The 26,763-nt window shown below is 46.8% G+C and overlaps 2 protein-coding genes across 8 annotated transcripts in view; both read right to left on the bottom strand.

The window, feature by feature from the left end:
* Window positions 1-1,312: 1,312 nt before the first annotated feature.
* SF1 (splicing factor 1) lies at window positions 1,313-21,067 on the bottom strand. 5 transcript variants are annotated; one of them, XM_081967955.1, is made up of 13 exons: window positions 20,413-20,952; window positions 17,833-17,961; window positions 13,603-13,678; window positions 10,911-11,063; window positions 9,202-9,291; window positions 8,037-8,220; window positions 5,700-5,815; window positions 5,499-5,606; window positions 4,488-4,668; window positions 4,012-4,285; window positions 3,802-3,858; window positions 3,503-3,668; window positions 1,313-3,099 (listed from the first exon to the last, which is right to left on the bottom strand). In XM_081967955.1, the coding sequence occupies exons 1-13, from the start codon at window positions 20,858-20,860 to the stop codon at window positions 2,853-2,855; spliced, it is 2,229 nt and encodes a 742-aa protein (XP_081824081.1). In that variant the 5' UTR covers window positions 20,861-20,952; the 3' UTR covers window positions 1,313-2,852. The 5 variants fall into 5 exon arrangements, with proteins under 5 accessions (XP_081824081.1, XP_081824080.1, XP_081824082.1 ...); XM_081967954.1 differs by having other exon boundaries at window positions 3,507-3,668; XM_081967956.1 differs by having other exon boundaries at window positions 3,507-3,668; window positions 3,802-3,853.
* Window positions 21,068-22,472: 1,405 nt separating this feature from the next.
* The window catches only part of MAP4K2 (mitogen-activated protein kinase kinase kinase kinase 2), a 49,839-nt gene continuing 45,548 nt past the window's right edge, over window positions 22,473-26,763 (bottom strand). For all 3 annotated transcript variants that reach the window (XM_081968519.1, XM_081968521.1, XM_081968520.1), the window contains exon 32: window positions 22,473-26,329. In XM_081968519.1, the coding sequence (XP_081824645.1) occupies window positions 26,242-26,329 (88 nt within the window). In that variant the 3' untranslated portion in view covers window positions 22,473-26,241. The remainder of the gene's footprint in view (window positions 26,330-26,763) is intronic.

Raw genomic sequence — 26,763 nt, 5'->3', positions numbered from 1 at the left:
TTCAGTCCAGCTTGTTGGCTTTGTCCACAATCCAAAGAGAGTTTTTTAATAGAACTTGCAAAAGTTGGCTTGAAGTTTGTTTGTTTAACGCCTGCAAACTAGCATGGGTTCGCCCGTTTTTCTCCTAAGACAGCAACTGCTTTTTAAGAGATGCTCCTTTAAGTCCAATAAGGAATAAAAATTGGCCATTTCATCAAACGGCCTTAGGGCTTTGGGGGTTCAGTGTCTACCAGCCTATTGTGGTTTGTTCTGTAATTAAAATTCATCCGGTCTGGTGGAAAATACAAACCCAGCCAAGTTCCCTCCGTAGCTAGTGTTTCTCATAAGACTTTAAAGATCCATGGACTTCAACTCCCAGAATCCATGGAGGTTGAATTCTGGGGACTTCAACTCCCAGGATTCCCCAGGCAGCCATGCAGGCTGGAGGAATGCTGAGAATTGAAGTCTACACATCTTAAGTCAGACAGACAGGTGCATTTGGCAAGGACAGGGGTCGGCAACCTTAAAACACTCCCAAGAGCCATTTGGATCCGTTTCGCCACAAAAAAGAACACCGGGAGCCACAAAACCTACTGGGGCTGGAAAAGCTCCATAAATTGCACGCTGGTGGGTGTCACCCATTGGTGGTTGTGACAGATATTTTGAGCGACAGGGAGCCGCAGCAGAGGGATGAAAGAGCCACATGCGGCTCCAGAGCCACATGTGGCTGACCCAAGGACAAGGGAAGAGCTCTGGATTACAACTCCCTCCACTCCTTGATGGAAGCAGGCTTAAAGAAACAACTGAGGGGCTTTTGGGGTGCCTTCTGCTGAGCCCCCTTACAGACTGGACTGGAGGACGGACCCCCTATTCCCCGCAACCCAAGTTTATTATTCTCAAGCTCACCTCTTGGCCGGTCTCAGGATGTTGTTCAAACATCCCCTGGCTGCGGAGGGAGGAAAACAGACACACACTCTCCTTCCCTTTGCTGCCTAATTGAAATTCTCCAGTCTCCACCAGGAACGGGGGACGGTCTCGCTTTACACACGCCGTGTTTTTGGCAGAGGTGAAGGAGAGAAAGGGACAGCCAAGCGCCCGGCGCACGTCACTCGATTTCAGCCACTTTGGATTGCACTGTCCACCCCCCGCCCACCCCAAGAAAATTGGGCTTTGAACGCAACTTCTGGACCGAGTCAAAGAGTAGTAAGAGACCATTGCAAACTCCCGGAGGCCGAGAACAGCCTGTTCTTGGCCGAGGGCGTTTTTGTATTCAGGTGGTGGAGAAAGTCATCCAACAAAGGGGCCCTTCCTGCAAAAAACATAACATTACCAGAAAGAGAGAATTTAATTAATTCCATCATGGAAGCCCAGCTCGCCTTTCTCCAAAGCAACCGCAGGGCGAGTGACGGTGGCTAGGTTCACTTAAACCGCATCCAACGAGAGTTTATGGCCTGCCAAGCCAACGGCGGCAACCGTTCCTTCTCACTTTCTCTCTTCTGACTTGGCTCTCCCAGGAGAGAAAAAAAGACGGATTTGCTCCGGTTTCTGGCAAGTTCCTTATTGGGGAGAAAAGCTCAAGGGGGTTTGGTTCCAGACTAGTTCTTTTCTTTCTAATAAACGACCCTTTGTCAACCATTTCATTTTGAAAAGGAAACTGCCTTAAAACTGTCCCCCCCCAAAAAGTTGGCGTTGCAGCAGGACCATTTTTTGGCGACTTTTCACCAGAACTGTCCCCCCGGATGACTCCAAATGGGCAGAAACGGGAGAGAAAACCCCGGTTTCCCTCCCCTGCCTCCAGAGGACCCATGAGGCTGGCGCCAAGGTCCGTGGCCTCCACCTGCCGGCAGCAGCAGGGCACCAGCCCCCAAAAGGCGTTCCCTTTAAATGAAAGGGAGAACGGGCAGAGGGCTATTTTAAAAGCGGCATTTATTTTGGAACCTCCTCCTCCTCTTTTCTGCATCGGATTTTATTCTTACACACACACAGGAGGGGGGGGGAAGGCCATTAAGAAAATGGTTACAGGAGACAGGGACGTCCACATACACACATCAGAAGCCATTCAATCGGGGGGGGGGGCAGGGGGGTCACCCCGGACCACAAAATTCTGCTGTGTAAAAAAGAAGAGAAGGAAGTTTCCACGCTGATGGACTTGGGGAGAGGCCGAGAGTCTCCCTCCCCGGCCTTCGTTTTTCGGAGGATGTTAAAAGACTCCCTCCGCCCAAAGTGAGGGGGGTGGGGTGGGGGGGTGAGAAACACGTCCCCTTGACACACACACACACACCCTGCTCGATTTGGTGCATGTGGCCTCCACGCACATCCATGGACGTCTGCAAAGAGGGTTTTAAAGCAGAGGATTGAAATGGCTGCAGAGAGAACGCAAAGAGGCGGCTAAAAAAATAAAATGGCTGTTTGGCAAGAAGAAATGAAAAAAGGGACCCTAATGCTGTCCTTCCACCCAACCCCTAAGCCACAGCCTCTCCGTTCAGCCAGGAGATTTCCCCCAAGTTTCTGGGTCTCTCCCCCGCCTGGGGGGAAGGGGGGGGAACCTCTCAAAGGAGAGAGAATAGGGGGACGTGGTTCAGAAAAAGCCGGCTCGGCTCCCGAAAGACACCTGTCAATCAGCCGAGGAGGAGATCAGAGTCACACCACGCCTCTCCAAATACAGACAAGGGCACAACTTCCCCGCTTTAAATTTCACACACACCCCAAGTCCAATTCCTGGCTCTGTATTGTTGGGGGGGAGACGGAAGGGGAGGAATAACGGTATAGAAAAAAAATTGCTTCTTCAGTTCTGGGGAGGGGGCGGTGGGGGGGCCGGGGGCATGCCGAAGGGCGGCAAGGCCGGTACCCCCACCCCCATCATGGTGACAAAATTAGAAGGGTCCATGGGAGGCGGAGGAGGGGGAGGGGCGTACATCATGCCCGCGGAGCCAGGCGGGGGGGGCGGGGGAGGAGGCGGGGCCCCGGGGGGCAGCGGAGGCTGGACCCCGGGAGGCAAAGGCACCATGGAGGGGCTGCCTTGCATCTGAGGGGCCCCCGTAGAAGTTGCTGCCCCCGCCCCCTGCTGCTGCTGCCATGGAGGGATGCCCCCGGTGCCAGCGCTCGTGGTGGTCGTCGTATCTGGAAGCGGAAAGAGCCCGAGGTCAGATCCGGGGGAGGGGGGGAGTGGAGTCCCACGTCCCACTAGGGAGGGAAAGGGCTGACCCCTCCCTGTCTTGCGGTGCAAGGCCGATCAACAGAAAGGTTCAGCCATTGAAAGATGGACCCTTGAGGCAGGTACGACAGGGGGTCTCATCCCCCCCCACCTCCCCCCCCCACGCCCGTGGCCGAAGCGCCAAACCTGCCCTGCCTGAATGGGAGCCTGGGGCCTGAGAAAGGCACCAGAGAGATCCTATGGAGTCGGCTTTCTGCAGGCCCGAATAATCAGGGGGAGGGGCAAGGGGGACCCCCTCCCCCCCGAGAGGCCCCAGAGCGGGAGAGTGGGAGGGGGGGAGGGAGTGAAAATTCAAAGAAGTGCTCTTACTCACTTTGCTGCCATGGCAAGGGAGTACTGCTGCTGGGAGGCGGGGGTGGCGGCTGCTGCTGCTGCTGCTGCCATGGGGGGAGAGGACCAGAGGGAGGCGGGGGAGGCTGGCCACTGGGCGGAGGGGGCGGAGGGGGCATCATACCCATCGGAGGCAGCATCATACCTGCAGGGCCAGAGAGCCCGTTGAGCAGAGCACAGAAGCCACCATCCCCCTCCCGTCGCCTGCTTCTTCCTCCCCCCCTCCCCCCATGCGGGACCCTGCCGTGCCTGCCCCTCCCCCCAATGCCCCCACTCACCTTTTCCTTGGAGGCGATAGGCCCCAGAGCCCACGGGCGCGTTGCCCAGGTACTGATCTTAAGGGAAGGAAAGACCGCAGCCTTAACAACAGCGGGAAGGAAGCAGCCCCCCTTCCCAGGACTGAGCTAGCGCTTCCAAAGACCCTCCCCTCAAACCGAGAAGGGGGCCCTGCCCTGCTCCTCCCGGGTGGGTTTCTGGCTTGGACTCACCCATGTGGTGGGGGCCGGGGTGCCCGTGGGGATGTGGTCCCTGGTTCATGGGAGCGTTGTGAGGTTGCATCCAAGGCGGGGGGCCACTGGGGTTGTGCTGCATGGGGTGACCCCCGTGTCCTCCCATGCTCGACATGGGGTGAGGGAAATTGTGGGGGCCGCTAGGGCCCGTGGGTCCCCCGCTACTGCTGCCGCCACTGCTGCCACTCCCCCCGTGCATGTTATGGAAGGGCCTGTTTTCCGAAGGGCCGGAATTCATCCAGGGCGGACGATTCTAGGAGGGGAGAGAAAGACAGAAGAGAAGGGTCAGGCCAACCGTCGGAGAGTGAGGAGAGCCATTGAGATCGTCACACAAGTGGGACACCCCCTCCAGGCAGCGAAGGCAGCCAAACAAAAGACACAACCAGCTACAGAAAAGCCCGCCCACCCTCCCCGGGGCCAGGTTTGTCCAATGATGGAAGAGTCTGGATACTCACAGGAGGCGGCTGGCTGTTTCCTGGGCCCGATGGCCTGGGGCCACTGGACAGGGGAGAGTTGGAGGGCCCGGAAGAGGATCCCACGGAAGCTGGGACCGGAGCTTCTCCCAGTTCAGCCATCAGAGACAAATATTCCTTGTCCATGCGGGCTTTGTCTTGGGCCGACTGGGGATCGCCAGGCCTGTCCAGAGAAAACCATGCTTTTATGTCATGCACAATGTCCTAAAATGAGCAGGTGGGAAAGAGATGCTGCCTAGGAAACGATTAGAGAAGGGAGGCAGGATCCCCCAGCAGCTTAAGAGTCAGAAACGTAGGAAGGACCTGTCTAGCTAGGAAAAACCCTGCTCACCCCCCGACAGCAGCAACAATGGGAGGGGGGGCAGGGAGAAGGCACCAGAATGCAGGGGGAGGCATCGGGGAGACAATTCCAGCACCCCACGGTCACCAGCTGGGAAAGTCCCAGGTGGACAGAAGGCTCCCAAAACAAAGTGAACTAGATGAACGGACCGTGGGAGGGACAGGGGGAAACAGGAGGTTTTCCTATGCTGTTTGCACGCGAAACTGTCAGAATTGGCTTTTCAACTTCTGTACCCCTATGGAATCTTCAGTAAAATTATTACCCTTAGTAAAAAAAATGCCCTGGGCGTTTTCTTTACTGGTTTAGCCAATGGGGTGGTTGACATGACCAGTCCCTAATGGATCAGGCGGTTAAAAGTAGCAGCGTCTGTATCTTCAGACTTGCACGGTTCTATTAATGTAGCCTTACAATCAAGTGCTCGTGTGGGCTGTGCTTCCTGTCTCCTTGGGGGGATGGCAAACACACCAACACCCTGGGGGGAATAATTAGCGCACCCAAATTGCACAGGTCTTGAGCGGATTTCTCCAAGGGGAATGGAGGAGGTTGGGCAGGCGCTTCCCTCCCTCTTTATGGTCATGACAAGGGAGAACGGGCGCTGCAATTTGGCAGAAGCAGAAGCCAAGAGATGGGCGAAAAAGACTTCCGAGGCTTACCGGGCAAATTTGCAGTCTGATGCTATGTGTCCGGCTCCTCCGCATTTGGTGCACACGGTGGTATTTGTGATGCTGCGAGTCTCCGTGTTTTGCCACGGACGTAGAATCCTTCGGACAAGAGAGAGGCGAATCAGAGCAGGGATAAAGGAGAACAGGCTCTCTTTCTGGCAGCACCCCCTTCAGACGGTCCCATAATCCTACCTGTTGTCATCTTCCCGCAACGTCCCGTTGAGGCGTGCCAGCTCCCGCAGCTGCATCTTGCGCAGGTCGTTCTGATCCTCGGGGGTCTCAATGCCTTGCTTCAGAATATTCCTGATCTGGGGGAGACAAAAGGCCTCCGTTGTTTCTGCCTTCCTTCCCTGAGCATCAACTGCCTCTAAGGGCACCAACCCCAATAAGACCAAGGAGCTTATAGCGGACTATAGAAGGAATAGATCAGACCTCCAGCCCTTGCTTATCAATGGAGTGGAAGAAGTGGCCAGTTTTAGGTTTCTGGGTGTGGTCATAAAAGGGGAGCTGACCTGGGGCCTCACATTGCAGCACTGGTCAAAAGGGCGCAGCAGGGATGATACTACCTGAGACTTCTCAGGAAATAACAACTGAATCGAAAACTCCTGGTGACCTTCTACTGCTGCACCAAAGAGAGTATTTTAACTTACTGCCCCTGTGTTTGGTCTGCCAATGGCACAGTGGCAGATAGGACAGCGCTCCAGAGGGTCAACGTCATGGCCCAGAGGGTCCTGGGTTGCCCTCTCCCCTCTTTGGAAGAGCTCTATAGTTCCCGATGCCTTCAGAGAGTTCAAAACATCCTTAAAGATGCATCTCATCCTGGGTAACCCCCCCCCCTTTTTTTTTTGAACTATTACCATCTGGCAGACGGTACAGGGCAATAAAAACCAGGACAAATAGGCTGAAAAACGGCTTCTATCCCAGGGGCAGTAACTATATTGAATTCTACGGTATAATGTAATATTAACGCAATATCAGGAGGTTTCAATTCAATTCTATAGCACGTGAAGGATGTGCGTTTGTGTTTTTATTTTCATAATAATGTACACTGAAGAGGGCATTTAATTTTGTTGTATGGTTTGCGATGACAATAAACTAAACTAAACTAAACGGTCTCACCAGTCTTCTCAACAGCACTGGGGATTGCCAGAGCTGGGACGTATTTTTGGAAAAGGGACGAGTCTTCCTTTGGGGGAAATATAGCTGTGCATTCCCGCTGCTCCCCACCCAAGAGTTATGTCACCAAACCTTTTGCTGCTCCCCTCCCAATCTGAAAGGGGATGGGCTCAAGAACCTGTCTAGGGTAAGCCAATCCTTTCTTGCCTCTGTTTGGCAAAGCAACTGAATAATTTGACAGGCATTCCAGGGAGCGCCTTAATTTCTGCTACCTTTTCTGCCAAACCAGAGACCCTACTCAGAGCAACTTTCCCTGGGGGGGGGGGGGGGGGGTAAGACACATGATGTTTCTATGTGGCTGCATAATGGTTATCTTTTGAGAGCAGAATGCAATGAAATTTCATTTTAATATATGTTAATTAGTGTACATTTAAAGGGACAATGACTTCTATTCTATTGTGTTCTATTCTTCTGGAAGATCATACAAGGGATATGTATATACATGTGTGTATGTATATATATGCATGTGTATATATATATATATGTGTGTGTGTGTATATATGTGTGTGTGTGTGTGTGTGTGTGTGTGTGTATATATATATATATGTATCTATCTCTCTATCATCTCTCTATCTCTCTATCTATCATATATATATATGTGTGTGTGTGTGTGTGTGTGTTTGTGTTACAACCCCTGGTATGCCTAACACAAACACATACTTATTTCCCTGGCTCAGCTGATAAAGGAGGAGAAGCCTGTGGCATAGTGGTTAAGGCTCTTGCCTAGTGTATAAAACAGCCCAGGTTCGAATCCCAGTAAGGGTATGGCTAGCTGATGAGAGCTAAATAGCTCGAAATGGATCTATACTAGTCTCCCTTTATTTATTTATCAGCACAAATACAACACATATCCTGAACACTCAGATTTTGGGAATTGCGACTCCTGCCTGCCCTACTGGCTGAGAAGTAAACACTCCCGACACAACTGCAGGGAGATCTTCAGTTCCACAAGGTCAAGCCATGGACGTAGCTACAAGGTTAACGAATGCATTTCAGAAATAAATACAGGTGATCCTCAACTTACAACGGTTCGTTCACCAGCTGTGCAAAATTACGATGGTGCCAAACGAAGGGATTTGGGATTTCTGCCTGAAGCATCCCTGCCACCATGTAAACCAAATTCGGGCAATTGGCAAACAATTGTACATCTCAATTCTTTCATGTTTGCTTTCTCTCACTGCTTCACTCTTGAAATAATGCATCGCTGAAGCTGTAGTTATCCTCCGGTTTCAGATTTGGGGGGTAGTTTGAACATAACATGGTGATGTTTCTGCCTTGCTCCTGGGGTGTAGGGCTACGTATCCTTTTAGCGTATCTACGTGTTTACGTATCTAAGAGGTCCATGCAGCCTACCTGTTCCACAGCCTTCTTCACATTCTCCATCGTGTTGGCCGTGACCAAAGCATGCAGTGGCTCATCTTCGCCGGGCAACATCTGGCCATCTTTCCGCCCGACCTTTCCTTCTTTCACGGATCCTTTACCCCTGATCATGATCTTGGCATTGCACTCTTTCTCTATGTTTTTCAGTGTGTTGCCCCTGAAAAGGAAAGGAGTGGGAGATTACATCAGGCAGCCAACCTGGTTAAGAGAGAAAGACTTTCCACCAGTAACACCTCAAACCTGGGAAATGGGATAAAAAGGCTTCCACAAGAAATATACACCTGAAGGACTTCATTATAGAAAGGAATAGCAATAGCGCTTAGGTTTATATGCCACTTTCCAGCCCTCACTAAGCAGTTTAGAGTCAGCCTATTGTCCCCAACAATCTGCTTTCTCATTTTACTGACCACGGAAGGATGGAAGGCTGAGTCAACCTTGGGCCTGGTGAGAACTGAACTCCTGGCAGTTGGCAGAAATAGCCTGTACTTTAACCATTGTGCCACCAAGGAATGACGCGATGGGTTGTAAATGAGCCTCCCCTTAGATTAAAATCATGAAAGAACATAAAAGCTATGTCAGAAAAATCGTGTCTTCCTGGAAGCCGGCCCACAAAATGGTGGCTGCTGGTCACGCGGCCCGATGCCAGCAAGAGCTCTGCCTAGAAAGGCTCCAGCGAGCCGGCAGAGCTCCAGCGCCCACCGATGGGCTAGGAGCGCAGCACCTCAAGGAATCTACCGGTGCCCAGCTTCAAAATCCCCCGCAACGACTCCCAGCGGTCCCAGAGGTTCAAAGGCAATAGACAAAGCCCAGCTACTCACCACAACCAGGGAAGACCAGGGGGGGAGGAGGGGGAGTCAAGGATGGAAGAAATTCTCACAAGTAAATCCAATTGCAGGAGCCAAGAATTTAGTCTCCTATGAGGCCGAAGACTGAGATGAAGACTGGGGCCAGGAAGTGAGGCAGAGGGGTGTGGCCTCAATTTTAACCTCAGTCTCAAGGCAAATGGGGTCTGAGAATAACCCATCAGTGACTCCTCCCACAGGGTCACCCAGGAGACTCAAAGAGCACATTTGCCCCATTAGAGAAGTGCCGTGCCATCCCACCCACCCCACCCACCCTCCTTGAAGCATTTCCATACCTGGGTCCAATCAGAAGCCCAACAAAGTTAATCTCAGGATATTCATCCTGCGGAATCATCACCTTATCGCTCACTCGAGTTGCTGGAGGTCTGGAAAGAACGGAGAAGAAACGTTTACACACCGTTACCTCCCCCATAACACAGGACTGCACTGACTCCAAGAGTCTTTTGTGTCCAGCCAGCTTAAGAGAACTTTACCTAATAACACAGGGCAAAATTAACCAAGGTTGTCAGCTGCAACTTTTCAGGAAATGGCTGAGATCTAGAAGGAGGGACTTCCAAGTTTTGACCATATCGTCCTCAAAAATAATACAAACAATACAGGTAGTCCTCGACTTACAAGGTCATTTAGTGACTGTTCAAAGTTACAGCAGCACTGAAAAAAGAAACCTATGATCGATTTTCACACTTATGACTGTTGCAGCATCCCCCGTCACGTGAATAAAATTCGGATGCTTGGCAACTGACATGTATTTATGACGGCTGCAGTGTCCGGGGGTCGCGTGATCTTCTTTTGCGACCTTCTGACAAGCCAAGTCAACGGGGAAACCAGATTCACTTAACAGCTGCAATGATTCACTTAACAACTGTGGCAAGAAAAGCTGTAAAATGACTTTAGAAATTTCTCGCTTAACAACATACATTTTAGGTTCAATCGTGGTCATAAGTTGAGGACTACCTACCAGGATCACAGCTGTTCATTTGTACAGATAATTACCTGCCCAGCACTAAAGGACCACAAAGGCTCCCCAGGATTAAAGGCAATTTCAATGCCACATATTTGCACTGTTCCTACTTGGCCCTTTAAAGTCTGGGGAGGGTCAGTTCAGAGCACACACACACACACACACACACACACACACACACGTTCTGAGATGCAGCAGGTGGGGATAAGGAGCAGCCACAGGGCCCACTTTAAACCCCCTTATCGTGTCCACCTGTCAGGTCATCACTTTAACTGAGGTTAGGGGACACCCAAACAGCCTTTTAACCTCTCTTTCACGGGTGTCAAACTCGTCATGTCACGCGATATTTCGTAATGTTTTCCCCCCTTTGCGGAGCTAGGGTGGGCGTGGCTTGCACGTGATGCATCCCACCGCCAGTTTTGTCACCCCTTGTTCTGACCGAGGCTTCCAAGAGCCTGAAGCCAACTCCTTGTCCTGACAAAAACCCCTTTTATTCATTGGCTGTGAATTCTGCTCCTTCGCCTCCAGCAAAGTCTTTCAAAGGAGGATTTACGGTCACAGAACTTATCTGGCTTGGAGAGCTGCCAGGCCCATCTCTGCAAAACTTGGCCAGGAGTCTCAGAGAGTCACGAACCGATTAAGCAATTGTCTCCTGCAAAACTCCCCTTTCATTCCCTATGGGAGTGGTCCTTCATCGACCACCTGTGGCCTTCCTCCCAAGCCGACCCGTTCTTTAGCTCTTCCCTTCCTCTGGCAGCTCTGCGCATGAACACACTGGGAACAGGCTCCAGCTGTTTGTCTGCCTCACTGATGTCTGACTCTGAAGGCAGCTGATAACTGTCAGACGGCCCTGGCCTCCTCTCTGCCTCTGACACAGAGCCCTCGTCTGAGCCTTCCCCAGACTCCAGGACAGGCCCACTTTTCTCCCCAACCTCCTCACTGTCTGAATCTGCTGGTGGGCCACAACACCCCTGCTCTATCTGAACACCCCCTGCAGATCAAGGAATCCGCCCTCTGACGTACTTGTAATCAGCCGGTGGCTTGAAGTCTGGATTGAGAGCCACCATCTCCGTTATCAGATTGTGCCTCTCCTCTTCGAGCTTCTTCCTTGTGCGGAATTCCCGGGTGTTCAAGCGCTTCCCCTCGCTATTGTAAATTGGCTCGGGGGAAGGAGACCTGCGGGGAAACAACATCCAGTGATTTCTCACGGGAGACAAAACATTCAAGGCCACCTATTAAGTACTGGCTCACCTCAACTCTAGTGCCACTCAGAAAAAAATTAAAAATTAAAGAGACCACAGGAAAAGGAAGGTGTAAATTTTCAAAATCCATTAACGTGACGTGGACAAGGCAGTTAATGGCAAACCACCGCCAGAAGGGAAAAATCTGGGTGGGGTGGGAGGGGGGTTTACTGGGGAGAAGGAAGGAAAACAGGGTCAGACCTAACCATGACAACAGCTCTGCCATGAGTGTGCCTATTAAAAAAGGGGAGGGGGCAGGGAAGATGGAGAAAGTTGATTCACACAGAGAACAAACTTTCCAACTTCATTATTCCACGGAGCCATACATTTGAACCCTGCCGCAGGAGATAAATCAATGAAGAATTATTCAGGTTAACTTTTGGACTGCTTTGTTTTTGTTTTAAACATCAGGAAGTAACAAGACAGGTTAGGCTTCTATCGAATTCTTGCTGGCGATAATAGATTAAGCCTATTCAACTGGCACCATGTGAAAAGGGTGAATGTTTCTGTGCTGGCTTTACCTTCGGCTGCTGCATCGAGACCAAATGAAGCTGTTTATTATTGGGTTTAAGAGTCAGGAAATGCTTAAGGTACAAATGGAGCAAATGTACCCTTCTCATGCCACCGTCTGGGCCTTTAAAACCATTAGAGACAGACCTGCTTTCTCCATGGGGGTCCAGGTACCCAGAGAGCAGAGGTTTTAACAAAGGAAAACGTTGCAGTTAAAAATCAAATTAATTTTTACCACACAGCTGGGCTTATGGTTTATTTATTAAACCACACCTCTAGGATTCTGGTTAAGATTATGGATCTCCCCCCCCTCCCCAAAACATATTGCAATAAAAATTTAGAATCAGCTGCAAGAAGGGAAGAGATGTTGGTCATGTTAAAAAAAAAATACATCTTTCAAATAATGAGAATCTAAACCCTGTGATTTTTAGTTAGACAATCTCTCTTTTCTAGCTGGTTAAGTGATTGGTTACAGCCAGTTGATCCCCATGTCTTCTCAGCCTGAAGTGAATCGTCAACACAAGAATATGAAATAAAACTGTCAGGTTTGGTAAGGAGTGATCATGTCTAAATTACACTTCTATTAAACTAGGACCCAAATTGGCCTAACCAACCCAAAAGGCGAGCATTGTCCCTCATCCGCAATGGCTAGCCAGTTTTTTTTAAAAAAAAACCTCATTCGCTAAATTAATAATTTTAAAAGACACATGCAGACATGAAATAAATTGATTAAACCTTATGAGTTTCAAGCTTATTATATACCTAATAGTTTCATATTTCCAATAATAACAGCTGCCCTTTTGCAAGTATATATAAAACAATTCATTTTTAATAAATGAAAAGAGGTATCAAATATTTTAACCAATATGGTCTCATCCGAAGAAACGTTATTCAACAAACATCTTATATATGTGTATATATATATATATATAAATGTAAAAAGAGTAACAATAACCCCTTGTTTTGCATTAACTTTTTCATTCATTTATTACATTAAAACCAACCACCCCATTTCATTCTTATAAACATAAAAAGAACATCAATCTAGTCCCACCATGAAGTTCACAGATTATGTTTAAATCTAAATCCCATTATTGCGATTTAAAAAGCAAGCCAAAAGGGCATTTCGCAGCTCTTTGTAACAGGCAATATAATATTTGAAGAGCTAGCATTTAAAACTGTCTTGCAAGGCTCCCAAAAGTTTTAGCAGCTCCAAATTGCTATTTCAGACGGGCTAAATTTAAGGAAAGGCTTTCTTCCTTATTCCCATTTTTAACAATTAAATACTGGCTTGCAAGTTGGATAAGGTGGCTAAAACACAACTCCCAGCTTGCACCTTCTGATAAATTAATTTTTTATAAGCCAATTTATTTATTTTTTTGGAAAATGAAACCATGTGCATGTTATTTATTTAGGGATGATCCTTGATCCCAACAAGACCACAGGTGTCCAATTCTGTACACTTGTAGGTACAGAGTGCCCAGACCGCAAGATACTGGCCACTGCTAGGTAGTAGCTGTTACCAAAGAGAATGGTTAGTGCACACCCTTCAGCCACCACTGCAAAATACTGCAAAATCAGCGGTCAGAAATAGTTCCCAGACTGGGCTGAGAATTCCTCAGCGTGAACCTGTGAGAAAGACCTCTGGACTCTGCCAGGACCAGCACTGCACATGTTAAGATGAGTTGGCCACCATGCATTTCCCCCGCCCCCAAGTCAGGTTAAGCATGACAGCCTACACAGGCTTATCAACAACCCCACATCAACGAGGAAACCTGATCTCTTTCTGGTCTGGTTTCACAAATTCCCTACCAGTCAGATCTTGGCTACCATTTGTCAAGTCAGATCCCTGAAGGTATTTCATTAGGAAGGAACTTCATTGAATTGACATTATGATGCCACCAAAAATTTATTGAGAAAGGTAAAAAGTGTTACTGTCAGCTGGTTAAAACTGTTTTCCCAACCTGTCCTCAGGGTTAGGGGGGATGCCCAGGTCTCCTGTGCGCAGTTTACGAGTCAGGTCTTCTATCTGCAGTTGCACTGGAAGAAACCAGGTTAGGAAAGAAAAAAGGATGGAAAAAAAGACAATGTTACCAAAAAACATCTGAAATCTCAACATCAAAACATGAAGAACTGGAGAATTTTGCAAGGGATGACTGATTAACATCAACATAAGAATGAGGAGACCTTACAATGGTTATGTCAGCCAAATAAGTTTACCAGGAATCCAGAAACGGCCCTTTTTATTTCTAAGTCAGTCTTAAAAAAACAAGTATTCATCAGAAAGCAAGACATTCATTTCAAGATTTTTTTTTTAAAAGGAAGTTTTTGATTGAGTCTGACACTGAAAAATAACCATTTTAACTTGCTGACAGGTTTCCATAGGAATTAAAATATCATTAATTCTTACTCTTTTACATCAGATCAGCCTCAGTGTCTTATGCGTATTGCAGTTACAGTTCATACTGGAATCATATTTGGGGGGATTATGGTTTACAGGTCTTGTTCCTCCTAACTCATAAATACTAAAATGATTAACTCTTGTGCCTGTATCAACTAAACACTAAAATACAGAGTTATGCAACATCTTATCATGCTTTCTTTTACTTGCTGGTTATCCAATTCTGCATAGAGCAACGAACACCTAAAGACAGGACTAATAAATGTCAGATATTTACTTTTTTAAAATAGATCCGTAATATAACATTTTAATCAGAGGGCAAGACAACGAATATGATCTCGACTAATGAAGGGTATCAAGACAGAGCCACAGTCCTTAAATTCCTTGATGGAAAGTGGCTTTTGGTCAGGGCCCACTGGCATTTACCCATGGATTTAATTTGGAGGCCACAAGCTAAAGCACCACAAAGCAAAGGTACACCCCAAAAACTGGTGTTTACACTTCTGACTTTTGCCAAAAATGGCCAAAGTTTGCTTTTACACAGATGGCAGTCACTTTACAAGGAAGTGCAAGAAAGGTTAATAAAAACAGGCCTGCTCACATGGTGACCTGTTTTACGACAGTCACAACTTATGACTGTAGTGGGCAGGCTCCATTAAGTCAAGGACTACCTGCAATTTGTGGCAAATTGGGTGGTTTTAAGTTCAGAAGAAAATATTTACAATTCCATGCACACCCGTACCAAGGTCCCTTTTCTACTGGGGAAACACCACTGGCTCTTAGAAGAGTCCCTCCAGTATATCACTGGCTGTGGGCATATTTGAAATGGCTTTTATGAAATGGCTACGGGAGGGGGGGAGAGAGAATACAGCCAACAATACCTATTTACCAGGAAGGAAGCTAGCAAGGCTGACCCCCACTACCCTTCCACTATCCAGGATACTTTAAACCAGGGGTCCCCAACTCGCAGTACATAGCCCAATACCGGCTGAACTGGTGCAAGCAATGTGTGTGGTTGTGCATGAACCCATTCTCCCTCCCCAGGGTCCATGGAGCCGGAAACATTGGGGGTTGCTGTTTTGAAACTCCCTTTGCTTCTCCCTGGGCAGAGGAGCACACTTAAAAAAGAACTGGGCTGGGGGCCTATGTGGGGCCCAAGGACATTGTTCAAAGTAAAAACTCAGGCTTGGGGCAAATCTTTCCTGTACGCACTTTTTAATTTAACGTTTTTAAAAAAGTTAAATTAGGCAGGGCAAAAATGCTAGTAGGCATCAAGGAATCCATTTCCAAACCTACATTAGAGATGCAGGAATACAAGAGTAGAACACTTGTAAGCTTTTAGGAGATTATATTAACTAACACAACTGTGGGCTTATCAACATTTTTCATTCTTTTCCTTTACTGGTTATTTTGTTTGCTTTTCATTATCTTTCACTTATTTTCAAAGCAAGCAAAGTGCCTTTCAAAACAGAAAGGATGGGTTATAAAGATGCAAACCAAGAAAATTCATTAGTTTCTGATTTTCATAAAACAAAGCCTATATACTTGTCAGAAAGTGTCTCTATAAAATCACACAGCAAATAATTTTGAACTGATCTGTCACTCCAAATCAACTTTTATTTTCATGCTCAAACAGAAATACTGGCAGTAAAGGACCTGGATCTAGAATTACGTATTAACTTTTAGGCATGTGCACATTTTATCGAGTCAAAAAACCACTTTCATTTATTGTTAAATGTAAGATTAAGTGCAACGATATTGCAGAGTCAAGGGGTAAGATCAAACATTATCATTTATTGGAAGGCAGAAAAGATATTTTTGGTAATCTGTGTCAAGGTGAAGGAGGCTCAGAATAGGTTGAAGTGAAAACAGATTTCCAAGAATCAAATTATAGAGCCTAAAATTCAGAGGCTAAGCATGCCTGCTTCAGAACCTGTATGAGCGCTTGGCTCTGTTTCAGATTCTGTTACAAGATACAGGGGGGGGGGGGTTCATTTCCTTTGATCCATTATATTTCAAGAACACAGACAACTCCACAAAGTTTGCATTTTATGCTATTTCCAAATGTTCATAATCTCAAACATTTTATAAACTCTTTCCTTCAGAAGAGTCTGGGATTTTTCACCACTGCTCTCTCTTTAGTTGAATTTGCACTATTAAACTGAGGTGATATTTCATATCTGCTATTAATAGTGCCAAATGATAAATTATCCTGTTGTATACAGTTTCATGTATCAGGAGCCTCTTACAGATCTACCCTGAATTCTTATGGATGTGCATGGACCTTTGCTTGGTAGGGCTAATGAGAGCCACATCCCACCCTCCCATTAAGTATCTTTATTGGGGACTGCCAAGCCCATCTTGAACACTCCAGGAAACGAAGGGTGGCACTCCTATCTCCGCACAGACTGAGAATTCTGATCCAGTTCTATCCATTCACACACTGAACTGAATTTTACCAAAAAATGTTAGACAGATACATTTCTAAATCCAATGACTCAAACACCAGAGAATGCTTGACTATTCATTTGTATAGTTTACTGAATCGGTAGCATTTATTTTTTTGCAGAATTAGTTTACACTGCACATCTTCATTAAGCTGAGTTAAGTGTTGAGCCCATTGAAATAAGCAAAAAGTCAACTTCAGAAATGTAAAGAAAACGGCCCCTTTTCAACTGCGGTGTAGGAGAGGAATATTGATTTTTCAAACCAGCATTAAATGACACATTTTTTTTCATTTTCTTGAGATGAAGAAACTCGGGGATTATGATGACGGTCTGATCATGGATTTCTGAGCAGCCTTCAGTAGTGCTATGGATAGCTGATTTATTTTATTTCAAAATTCTCAGTGAATTATGCAAAAGAAAGGAGTTTTTTTTTTAAATTGCTGTGCGACCCAAATGCAACGAATAAGAGTTTAAACAGCTGTTAAGTTGTGAGAAACCTGCTTTATGTAAAGGCAAGGATTGCATATAGTAATCAACATTAGAAACCCCTAGCTGATTTCAGGCCCAGCATTGATTGACATTGACATATACACATCACATCTTCTAACACAAAATCAAAATAACGTTCATCCCTTTACACAATACAATGACAGTTACCATTCTGTTCCACAATTAACTGACCCAACATCATCATTCCCATTGAACCAAGCAGTATCCCTTTTCCAGCAACTGTGTACATTTGACTTCAGAGGTCCAAGCTAACCTAACAGAGCCCACTCTCAAGTATTGTTTAAAAAAAAAACCACACCAAAAACAAAACAAGTTAGAAGACTTTCCTCTCATTGGTCTTCATCACTCTGGATACTCACATTTTAGATTTAAAAAATTAGCATCAGCACACAAGAGAAAATGAAAGGGAATCATGGTTAGATTAGTTCGCTATATGTCACTGCGAAAGAGGTACTTGCTTTCAAACAAAAACAGCTCGAAAAGGGACTCTTAAAAGTGTTCTCTGCTAAGCAAGGAGTCCGTGAAGAGAACCAGAGACCCTGCCAATAGGTTTGCCAAGCAAGGGAATGTCAGCAAGTTTTAATCCCGGTCGCCTTGGCCGACTTTGCCACTTCTACCATGCCTGTGGAGGACACGGGTTCAGTTAAACAGGGCAGGGAGCTGGGGTGGAGCACAAGTCACTCTTTAAGTGGAGACAGGTTTTATTTATTTAAATAAGGACGACAAGGCTGCCATAACCTGAGTTCTCAAAAACACACACTGCAAACACAGCATAACTGGAAATGGCCTCTGGATCAGTATTGGTAGGAAGAACAAAAACTAGAACAAGCATTTACCTATGTAAGCTCTTTCCTGTTCACGGGTGAGCCCAGGAGGGATGACGGTGGGCATGCCAGGGATGATAGTCTTCTGTTCCATGGTGTCTTGATTCCACCGGCTCCTCTTCCTCTTTTTATTAGGGTAATCTGCAAACACAAGGTTATTTATAGGACCAGGTATCCCATGGCAGTTGGTCCATGGTCGGAAACAGAGTTCACTTTGGCCCTGCACAGATGCACTTTTCAAATTTCACATACACATTTTCTTGCTCTGAATTCTTATAAGCAAGCTTTGATGGGAATATGGGCAAACAGACTGTCTTACAACCAGGAAACCATTTTTTTAGTTCTCCAAAATTGGGATTTTCCCCCTTTAGACATGTATATCCAGCAAAGATCTTTTTGTAGCATTTGATAAAAATTCAGATGTGCGGTAAAGTGAATAAATCTTTTTGTTGGAAAAGCAAACAAGAAGTATCAGGTGCAAAACTTAAAAATTAAGCCATGTCGTTTTGCCTATACATCTTAAATCTTTGCAAGCTTGAGAAATATTGTTGTCCTGTCTTTAATGATATAACAGTGGTACATTATAGTAATTAAAAAACAGAAATTAGTCTTTCAGTTTCTTTATACTATATCTTGATGTTTTTTCCCTCAGTAATTCCTGTCTAATGTGAAAGTTGATAGAATTGTACTTTATTTTAAAAACTGTTAGTAAACTTCGAAAGAATAAAGTAAGATGATATTTTGCTTAATTAACGGTAAAACAACTATTAATTAACGGTAAAACAACTATTATAATCAGTTAGTGCTGTCTTGTAAAATTATTTAAATAGTCATGCCATCATAATAATCTCTTTGGATACAAAGAAGCATTAGATAATTCCATACAATTCCTTATAGATAATAAACACATGAAGATAAAAAGTTGGCATAAAACATTTATGATATATATCCAATTTTCTTTATCACAGGATACGTTAATTTGGAGACAAAATTAGGATTCCTGGATTTGCTCAATGTAGCGAACAATCACAAATTGTATAAGCTACGCCACAAAGAAAACTAAATAGTCTGATAAATGACCAAACTTGGCATGCACTATTGCAAATGGTCATCACTGGCCTAAGTGTGAGTATAAAAATCTGTTTAAGTGTAATTCAATAGACTAGACTGTATTTTCATCAGATTTTATATACTACTTTTATATATCAATATTGTACACCACTCGTGGTGCCTCTGCAAGGGAGATGAGCCTTTTCAAAATTTGATAAAGAAATGGCAATATTTCCAAATCCTAGAATGCAGTTTGCAATCCTGTTGTCACCCTCCTCAAAAACATTTTTTTTTTTAAATCCTACAGAAATACCTATGAAGTGAACATATTTTAGTAAAAGACGTGTTTACATAAGAAATGGAAATTCATATAACTAGTCTATCTATAATGATGGGCACGTGCTTACATACTGGCTGATTATGGAAAAAAGGAAAATGGGGGTGGGGGGAGCACTCTAACTAGTGCAATGTTTTCTCAACATTGGTAGCATGAAGATGTGTGGACTTCTAACTCCCAGAATTCCTCAGCCACCATGCTGGCTAGGGAACATTGGCAATTGTAGTCCTCCCATCTTGAAGCATGCTGGCTGGGGGACACTGGGAGTTGTAGTCCACCCATCTTCAAGCATGCTGGCTAGGGAACAATGGGAGCTGTAGTCCTCTCATCTTCAAGCATGCTGGAGGATGATGTGAGCTGTAGTCCTCCAATCTTCAAGCATGCTGGCTAGGGGTAACTGGGAGTTGTAGTCCACCCATCTTCAAGTATGCTGGCTAGGGAACAATGGGAGCTGTAGTCCTTCCATCTTCAAGCATGCTTGAGGATGCTGGGAGTTGTAGTCCACCCATCTTCAAGTATGCTGGCTAGGGAACAATGGGAGCTGTAGTCCTTCCATCTTCAAGCATGCTGGAGGATACTGGGAGCTGTAGTCCTCCAATCTTCAAGCATGCTGGCTAGGGGACACTGGGAGTTGTAGTCCACCCATCTTCAAGTATGCTGGCTAGGGAACAATGGGAGCTGTAGTCCTCCCATCTTCAAGCAAGCTGGAGGATGCTGGGAGCTGTAGTCAACTCATCTTCCAGCATGCTGGCTGTGTGTGGGGGGGGAGGGGCTGGGAGCTGTAGTCCACCCACCTTCAAGCATGTTGGAGGACGCTGGGAGTTGTAGTCCACCTATCTCCCAGCATGGTGGGAGCTGTAGTCCACGTGCCTTAAAAGTGGCCAAGGTTGAGAAACACTGGCCTGGTGTATTTGATTTAGGATGCTTTGAAAAAGAAATAGGAAGGGCCTCAAATGCACTTTTCAGTCTGCATAAAAGTCCCAAATCGCCCTCAGTTGCGCTCAAAACCAACAACAAAAAAGGAGCCCGGGTCAAAGGAGGTTTGGCGCTTGCAATGAGTGACCAACTAGGACCAGCCGACCGTCATAGATCAGAACAAGAAAGGGGGAAAATGCCCAGAAGGCGGTAATGCAGAACCACCTCACCCAAATACCCAGATGCGATCAGGGAAGCCCCCCCCCCAATACAGCCCCCCCACCACTTGCCTGAGTTGCCTGCCCCGGCCTGGCCGCCCTCGTCCTGCTGGAGAAGGTGGAGGTGCTGGGGCTGCGGCTCGAGGCCCATGGACTGCTGGGGCGGCGGGGGCGAAGGGAAGCGGTACTGGCCGTACTGGGCCGACTGAGGCTGCTGGGCCTGCGGGGGCGGCGGAGGCGGCGGCTGAGGCTGCTGCGGGGGCGGCTGAGGCTGCTGAGGCGGCGGAGGAGGCGGTGGTGGAGGAGGAGGCGGAGGCAGCGCGGCGAAAGGAAACCCGGCGGCCGCCATGAGGCTCGGGATAGCCGGCTGAGGCTGGGCCTGCGCGGGGCCCGGAGGTGGCGGCGGAGGCGGCGGGCCTTGCATCACTAATCCGGGAGGAGGAAGCGGATAGCCGGCCTTGCCCGGCGGCGGGGGCGGATGGAGTTTCCCCAGCGGCGTCGCGTTGGCCCCGGTCGCCATAGGCGGAGAGCCGAGACGGAGGGGCGCGATGGCGTCGGCGGCTTCGCGAACCTTCCACGCACCGCTTTCCCTCACAAAGGCGGACGGCGCCGATTGGCCGCCCCGCCAATCCCTCACTTCCTTGCTCGGCGTTCTGTTGGCTGGAAGACACGTCGGGCGCTCAGCGCCGTGCGCCGATTGGAGGATATTCATCCTCCGGGAAAAACATTGGCGCGGAGGAATTGTAGAGGCGGGCTGAAAACTCATTGGATGAAACCTTTGTCACCTAGGAGGAAAGCGCGGCTTCGCCGTTGCACATTGGCTCCGGGTCTCGGAGGGCGGGATGATTTAGGAACGAGGGAAGCTAGAGGGTGAGCGAGCTCCAGGATCTGAACGCGGGAATCTGATTTGTCAAACGCCCTCAGGGACCTTTGCTTTCTCCTGGAGGACGCCTGCGAGAAATATGACGTAATTTAGGTTTACTCCTATTGGCCGGAGGATTAGAAAGGAGAGAGGGTGTGTGTGGGGCAAGTGCAAGACGAACTTTGATTGGCTCGAAATCTAAGAGCTCAGTGCTCTGATTGGTGAGGCGTCAAATCTGCTGTCTCGCCCCTTTTGCCACCTGACGCGAAGAGGGCGACAGAACTTACGGTTAGGGGGACCCGTCTGAACAGCAAAGGATTCTGGGAGTTGATGTCAAATGCCATGAAAGGCTGCATTATTTAAGTGAACTAACCCAGTTTCCTTGGCTGGGTGTGACACAAGATACCAAATTAAACATTGGCTGCCCAATCTCTTATCTGAATAAGTATTATCTTTATTGTCATTGTACTTAAATACAACGAAATTGGTTTTAACCTCACTGGTGCAAAATTATAGCAGAAATGAAAAAAGAAAGAAAAAGAAAAAAAAGCCCACTTCATTCTACCAATAAAGCTACTAAATTGATATAGAACGATGTTTCTCAAGGTTTTTAACTTTGAAGATGGGTAGACTTCAACTCCCAGAATTCCCAGCTGGGGTGGGGAATTCTGGGAGTTGAAGTCCACCCATCTTCAAAGTTAAAAACCTTGAGAAACATTGCAATAGAATATAATAATAACACCCACATACATTCTCTTTCAAGGAGAATTTGGGTCTGCAGATCTTTTGTGTATTTTTTCCTGGCAATTTGATTGTTTTGGCCTTTTTCCAAGATTTTTTTTAAATTCCCTTTTTAAAGTTTATTCTCCTGAGAAAGCCTGGTCTAAACACATTTTAAAATCAGAATCAGGAATGTTGACTGGAATACAGAGTAATCCCCCAATCCATGCACCCAGCAAGTATAAAAGATAAGCACTGAAGTGTAACTGCACCTATTTGGAAAAGGGATTGGCTTATTCTTTATAGAGATGAAATATTAAAATTACATCTAAATCATATATTAGAAAATTATATGCCATATCTTTGCATCAACTGATGCTGTATACAAAAATTATTTGGATCCCAGCTGTTGTGCTTTAGCCCCACTGTGCAAAGATTTTGATGCCCGTCTTGTAAAAATTACGCCTTCAAGTCGAGGACTACCTGTATATAACCAAAACAGAACACAAGAAAATCCCTTGCATTTCCACCAGAGTAATGACCCCAAATCTCCATCTGCAAGAATTCTCTACTTTTATTTTTTATTTTTTTTTAACAAAAATCAAAAGCCATTCCACCGAGGAGTAAAATATCACAATTTAATATCCTTCTCTATGTTAAATAAGCTATATTTTCTTCTCTCTTTTGTTTTCAAGTTTGGATTTTCTCAGGACAACAACATTCCAGCTTTAGCAGTTATAAAACACAAGGAGAAAAGGGGGGGAAATATTTTTAAAAAAGAGCAGCATTCTGGGAAGGAAAAGCTATAGCATCGGAGTTCAGGGGGATTGTGGTTACTGCCTAACAAGCCAAGATTGAGATTCTGACAAGTTTGTTCTGGGTTCGGGGCTTGCAAAGAATAACCGCCAATTCCTAGTGACCTCAGATTCGATCGATGTTCCTCAACCTTGGCAGCTCTAAAAATGTGTAGATTTCAATTCCCAGAATTCCTCAGCCAGCCTGGCTGGGGAATTCTGGGAGTTGAAGTCCCCACATCTTAAAGCCACCACAGTTGAGAAACGATGTTTTGTCATAGAAATGTCAACCTGTTAAAGTAGACTTTTCAAATCTCCATTTGGGCTGCATAAAGGTAGCGCTCTCTCAATCTGGGCAATTAATTCCTGGCACCCTCATCTCCAAATTGCTCCCCTGGGCCTTCAAATCTTGCCTTTCCATCAACCAGCCCCACCTACCCACAATCATCATCTTAGTTTTAATCACCCCATAATATTTTGCGGGGTGGAATCTGGGCATCAGAATGGAGCTGAGTGATTACTGGCCCGATGCCCTTCTTGTTGCCAATGCGGAGTTTTGTTCAGCCGATATATTTCTCATTCTGCCTAGATTGAGAAATATCTACCTCTACCTAGGATTGAACTCACAGATTGTGAGGCGAGAGCTCCACCTCTAGGCCACCGTGCCACTCCCTACCCACCCCATGCCCCCTGCTTTATTCAAGCAGCAGGCCCCATTTCACGGCTTTGCAACTTGCACATCTGCAAACATCTGCACTTCTAGCTGCTTCTCGGGGTAAGCAAATGCTCCTTTTGACCTTTGAACATGGCAGCTGCAGGATGAGGAAAGGATGGGGAGACCTCACGGCTATCTGAAGGAGGGAGAAAAGTTTTCTTTCTTCTCCTAATTCAGTGAAGGCGAACCTATGGCACGAGCGCCGAAGAAACTGGAAGACCAGGTGACTGGCATGTATGCGCTCACTGAAAATCAGAAGCTCAGCTTCCTGGTGTGCACATATGTGCCAGGGAACTGCTCTTCCAGTTTCCGGAGCTCCCCTGCGAAAGGGCATGCTCTCATTTTGGCACCCGGTGCCGCAAAGATTCACTGACCCTGTCCTAATTTATCCTGAAAGCCATCTTCTCCACCTTGGGGGAAAAACTGGTTTCAGAAATCAGTGGGCAAAGGTTTCTTTTTATGTCCTTGGCACCTAGGGAAAAGTTTCTCCCGGACAAAAAAAATGTGGCATTTTGCCCCCCTCCCTTCCTCCCCAAGGGATCCTTCCCACGGCTGCTATTTTTAAAGAGATGGGATGTACAGGTTGAAGCAGGGGCTACATCAAATATTTTGGGGTTGTTTAGTGTTTTGGTCCTGGGATGTGAACCACGGAAGATTGCTTTCAATTCTCCAGAGCTTTGGAAACCACAGCGTGGAAAGGTGAATCGTAACACTGAAGTTTCGTAGAACAGGAAAGAGACATTTCTCAACCAAGCAATTCTAAACCACAAGGCCCCAGCAGCCCAAACAGAAACAACCGAACCGAATGCTGGGAGAATTTGCCTTAGAGGTCAATCCTCACTTAATAACCAGTCGTTTTAACAACCATTTGAAGTTACGACAGCCATCAAACTGAAGTTTGGATGGCCATGAAAGTCATTTTTTTGTACACACATCCCCGGTCACACTGCTGTTCCCTGTGTGACCATGTTAGCCACATGTTAGCCACATGGTCAAGTGACTGTGTTTTGCAAGTGATTTGCGGTTTTTGCCAGTTTCTGGCAATTTTGTTTTTGCTAATTGCTGGCAAAAAAATTTACCCCTTTAAAAATGAACGGACTTGCTTAATGATTGCAGTCAAAAAGACCAGTAAATTACTTCTGGCCACGTGGAAAGTCTTGACTTACAACCTCAGTGACTTGTGACCATAATTCCAGGCTCAATTATAGTTGTGGGTCAAGAACTACAATACCCAGGCGGCCACATTTTTCATCCCCATGTTCATTTTGTACTTAAGACCCGCTAGCAACTAAGTTTCCTCCCCTGAGATTTTCCAGATGGGTGGGACTAAAAGGCACCTGCCCATCAACGATACGAGGAAAGCACATCCCATGGTCTAGGTGTTTGGCCTTGCTCTTCCAGAATTGTGGATATAGTGGCTGGGGAATTCTGGGGGTTGAAATCCAGACACCTTCAACTCCCAGAATTCTCAGCAACGGCCATGATGGCTAAGGAATTCTGGGAATTGAAGTCTTCATCTTTGGAAATGGTGCACTCACGCACATCTGGGTTGTTAAAATTGAATCGTTTCCCCATACCTCGAAATATGTAGATCAATTCTTTTCTAGCAAAAGCCATGGCTATTCCCTTTGGGAATTCTGGGAGCTGGCATCTGTAGAACCATCGATCTGGTTTCCAAATTGGAATTTGGATCGCCTAGCATCTCCTTTAGCCATTCAAAATAGTCATTAAAAAACATAAACAACACAAACCCGCACAAACGCACCCGCAGAGCAGGAGTGAAATGCTACTGGTTCGGACTGGTTCACCTGAAATAGTAGTAAAATTGCTATCAGTTCGTCCCAACCGGTAGTAAAGAAAATGCTACCGATTCAATACCGAAACTGGTATTTCCGACGATCAGCTGTGACGCCCAATTTCTATTAGCTCGAAAACAGGATTTCCTGCTTCCCGGCTAATTAAATGGCGTGGCACGGTGAATCCTCCCCCTCTCCCCCCCTCCCTGTTTGCTCACTTTTGCAGACGCGCTCGGTAGCAGGCTCCGCCCATTCTCTCGGACATCATCATGTCCGCTTTTGATGCTCTGTGTGGAAGGTCCTGCGGAGGTGGCGCAAGCGAGCGAGCGCTTACACTGCTACTGAACCAATAGCAAAGCTACGTCGATTTCACCCCTGGCGCAGAGTCAAACTATCACACCCGTTCCATTAACAGTTGCCTGGTTTCGTTCGTCCTGGGCGTGGCCCTCAATTTCTCCAGCCGACTGCCCCCGCCCCACCCCTCCCCAAATAAAACATTTATCCCTCGCCCCTTATTTTGGAATAACAGCCCAGAACTTCAATGTGCCCTGAAGACGTTAAAGCTGAAGCTTACGAAGGAAAGTGCCTTCTATACCCGTGACAAATGATTGTCTTCACTCTGTCGGCCGTGCCAAGACGCGGCAACCAAAGGCCGTCACCGCGCACGACTTCTAGACATTTTAAAAGAAGAGGAAGAGGCGGGGGGGAGGAGGAGGAAGAAGCATTGAAGCAGGCACAAGGTGTCAGCCGGGACCGGGTGCGAGTTTCTCCCGACTGCCAAGCGGTTGAATTATTGCAGAATTATCTCAAGAAACGTTGGCCCCAAATGTGGGGAGCAGGCACCAAGACAATCTCGGGTGCCCAACCAGCAGTCGGTCCAGGATACAGGACCATCTGAGCTGTCCTCCGTCAATGCCCACCTGGAGCATCTCCTATTCCAGCACGTTGCCGCCATCGGCTCAGGAAGGGTCTCCATGTGCGAGGAAGGCCTGGGAGTGGCTGCCAGGAGGAAAATCAGTAGCTGCTCTCGTGACCCGTCAGGATGTAGAGGTTGCTATGCGCCGTGGGATTGTCGGTTGGGATGCTCTCAAGGATGATGTCCCTGCAGGGAAGGGGAGAAGAAGGAGGTACGATGAGAATCCCCAGAATCCCCCAGCCAGCATGCTTTAAATTATGTGAACTTCAAATGCTAGAATTCTCTAGCTGGCTTGCTTTAAGATTCATGAATTTCAACTCCCAGAATTCCCCAGCTAGCATGCTTTAAGATGGGTGGACTTCAACTCCCAGAATTCCCCAGCCAGCCTGCTTTAAGATAAATCCCACAATTCCCTGGGCAGAATCCCTGAATACAGGTGGACTTTTAACTCCACCTATAACCTCAGAACTTCAAATCTTCTCAACCATGTCAGGTTTTAACATGGCTGGACGTAAGCTCCCAGAATTCCCCAGCCAGCGTGCTTTAAGATGTCTGGCCTTTGACTCACACAGTTCCCTGGGCTTAAGTTTAGTTGGGCTTTAACCCCCAGAATCCCCCAG

Source organism: Natrix helvetica (genome assembly GCF_964273705.1).
Source record: "Natrix helvetica genome assembly, chromosome: 16".
Classification (NCBI taxonomy): Eukaryota; Metazoa; Chordata; class Lepidosauria; order Squamata; family Natricidae; genus Natrix; species Natrix helvetica.
The sequence above is the reverse complement of the archived record's forward strand: the minus strand, read 5'-3'. Positions and strand labels throughout refer to the sequence as shown.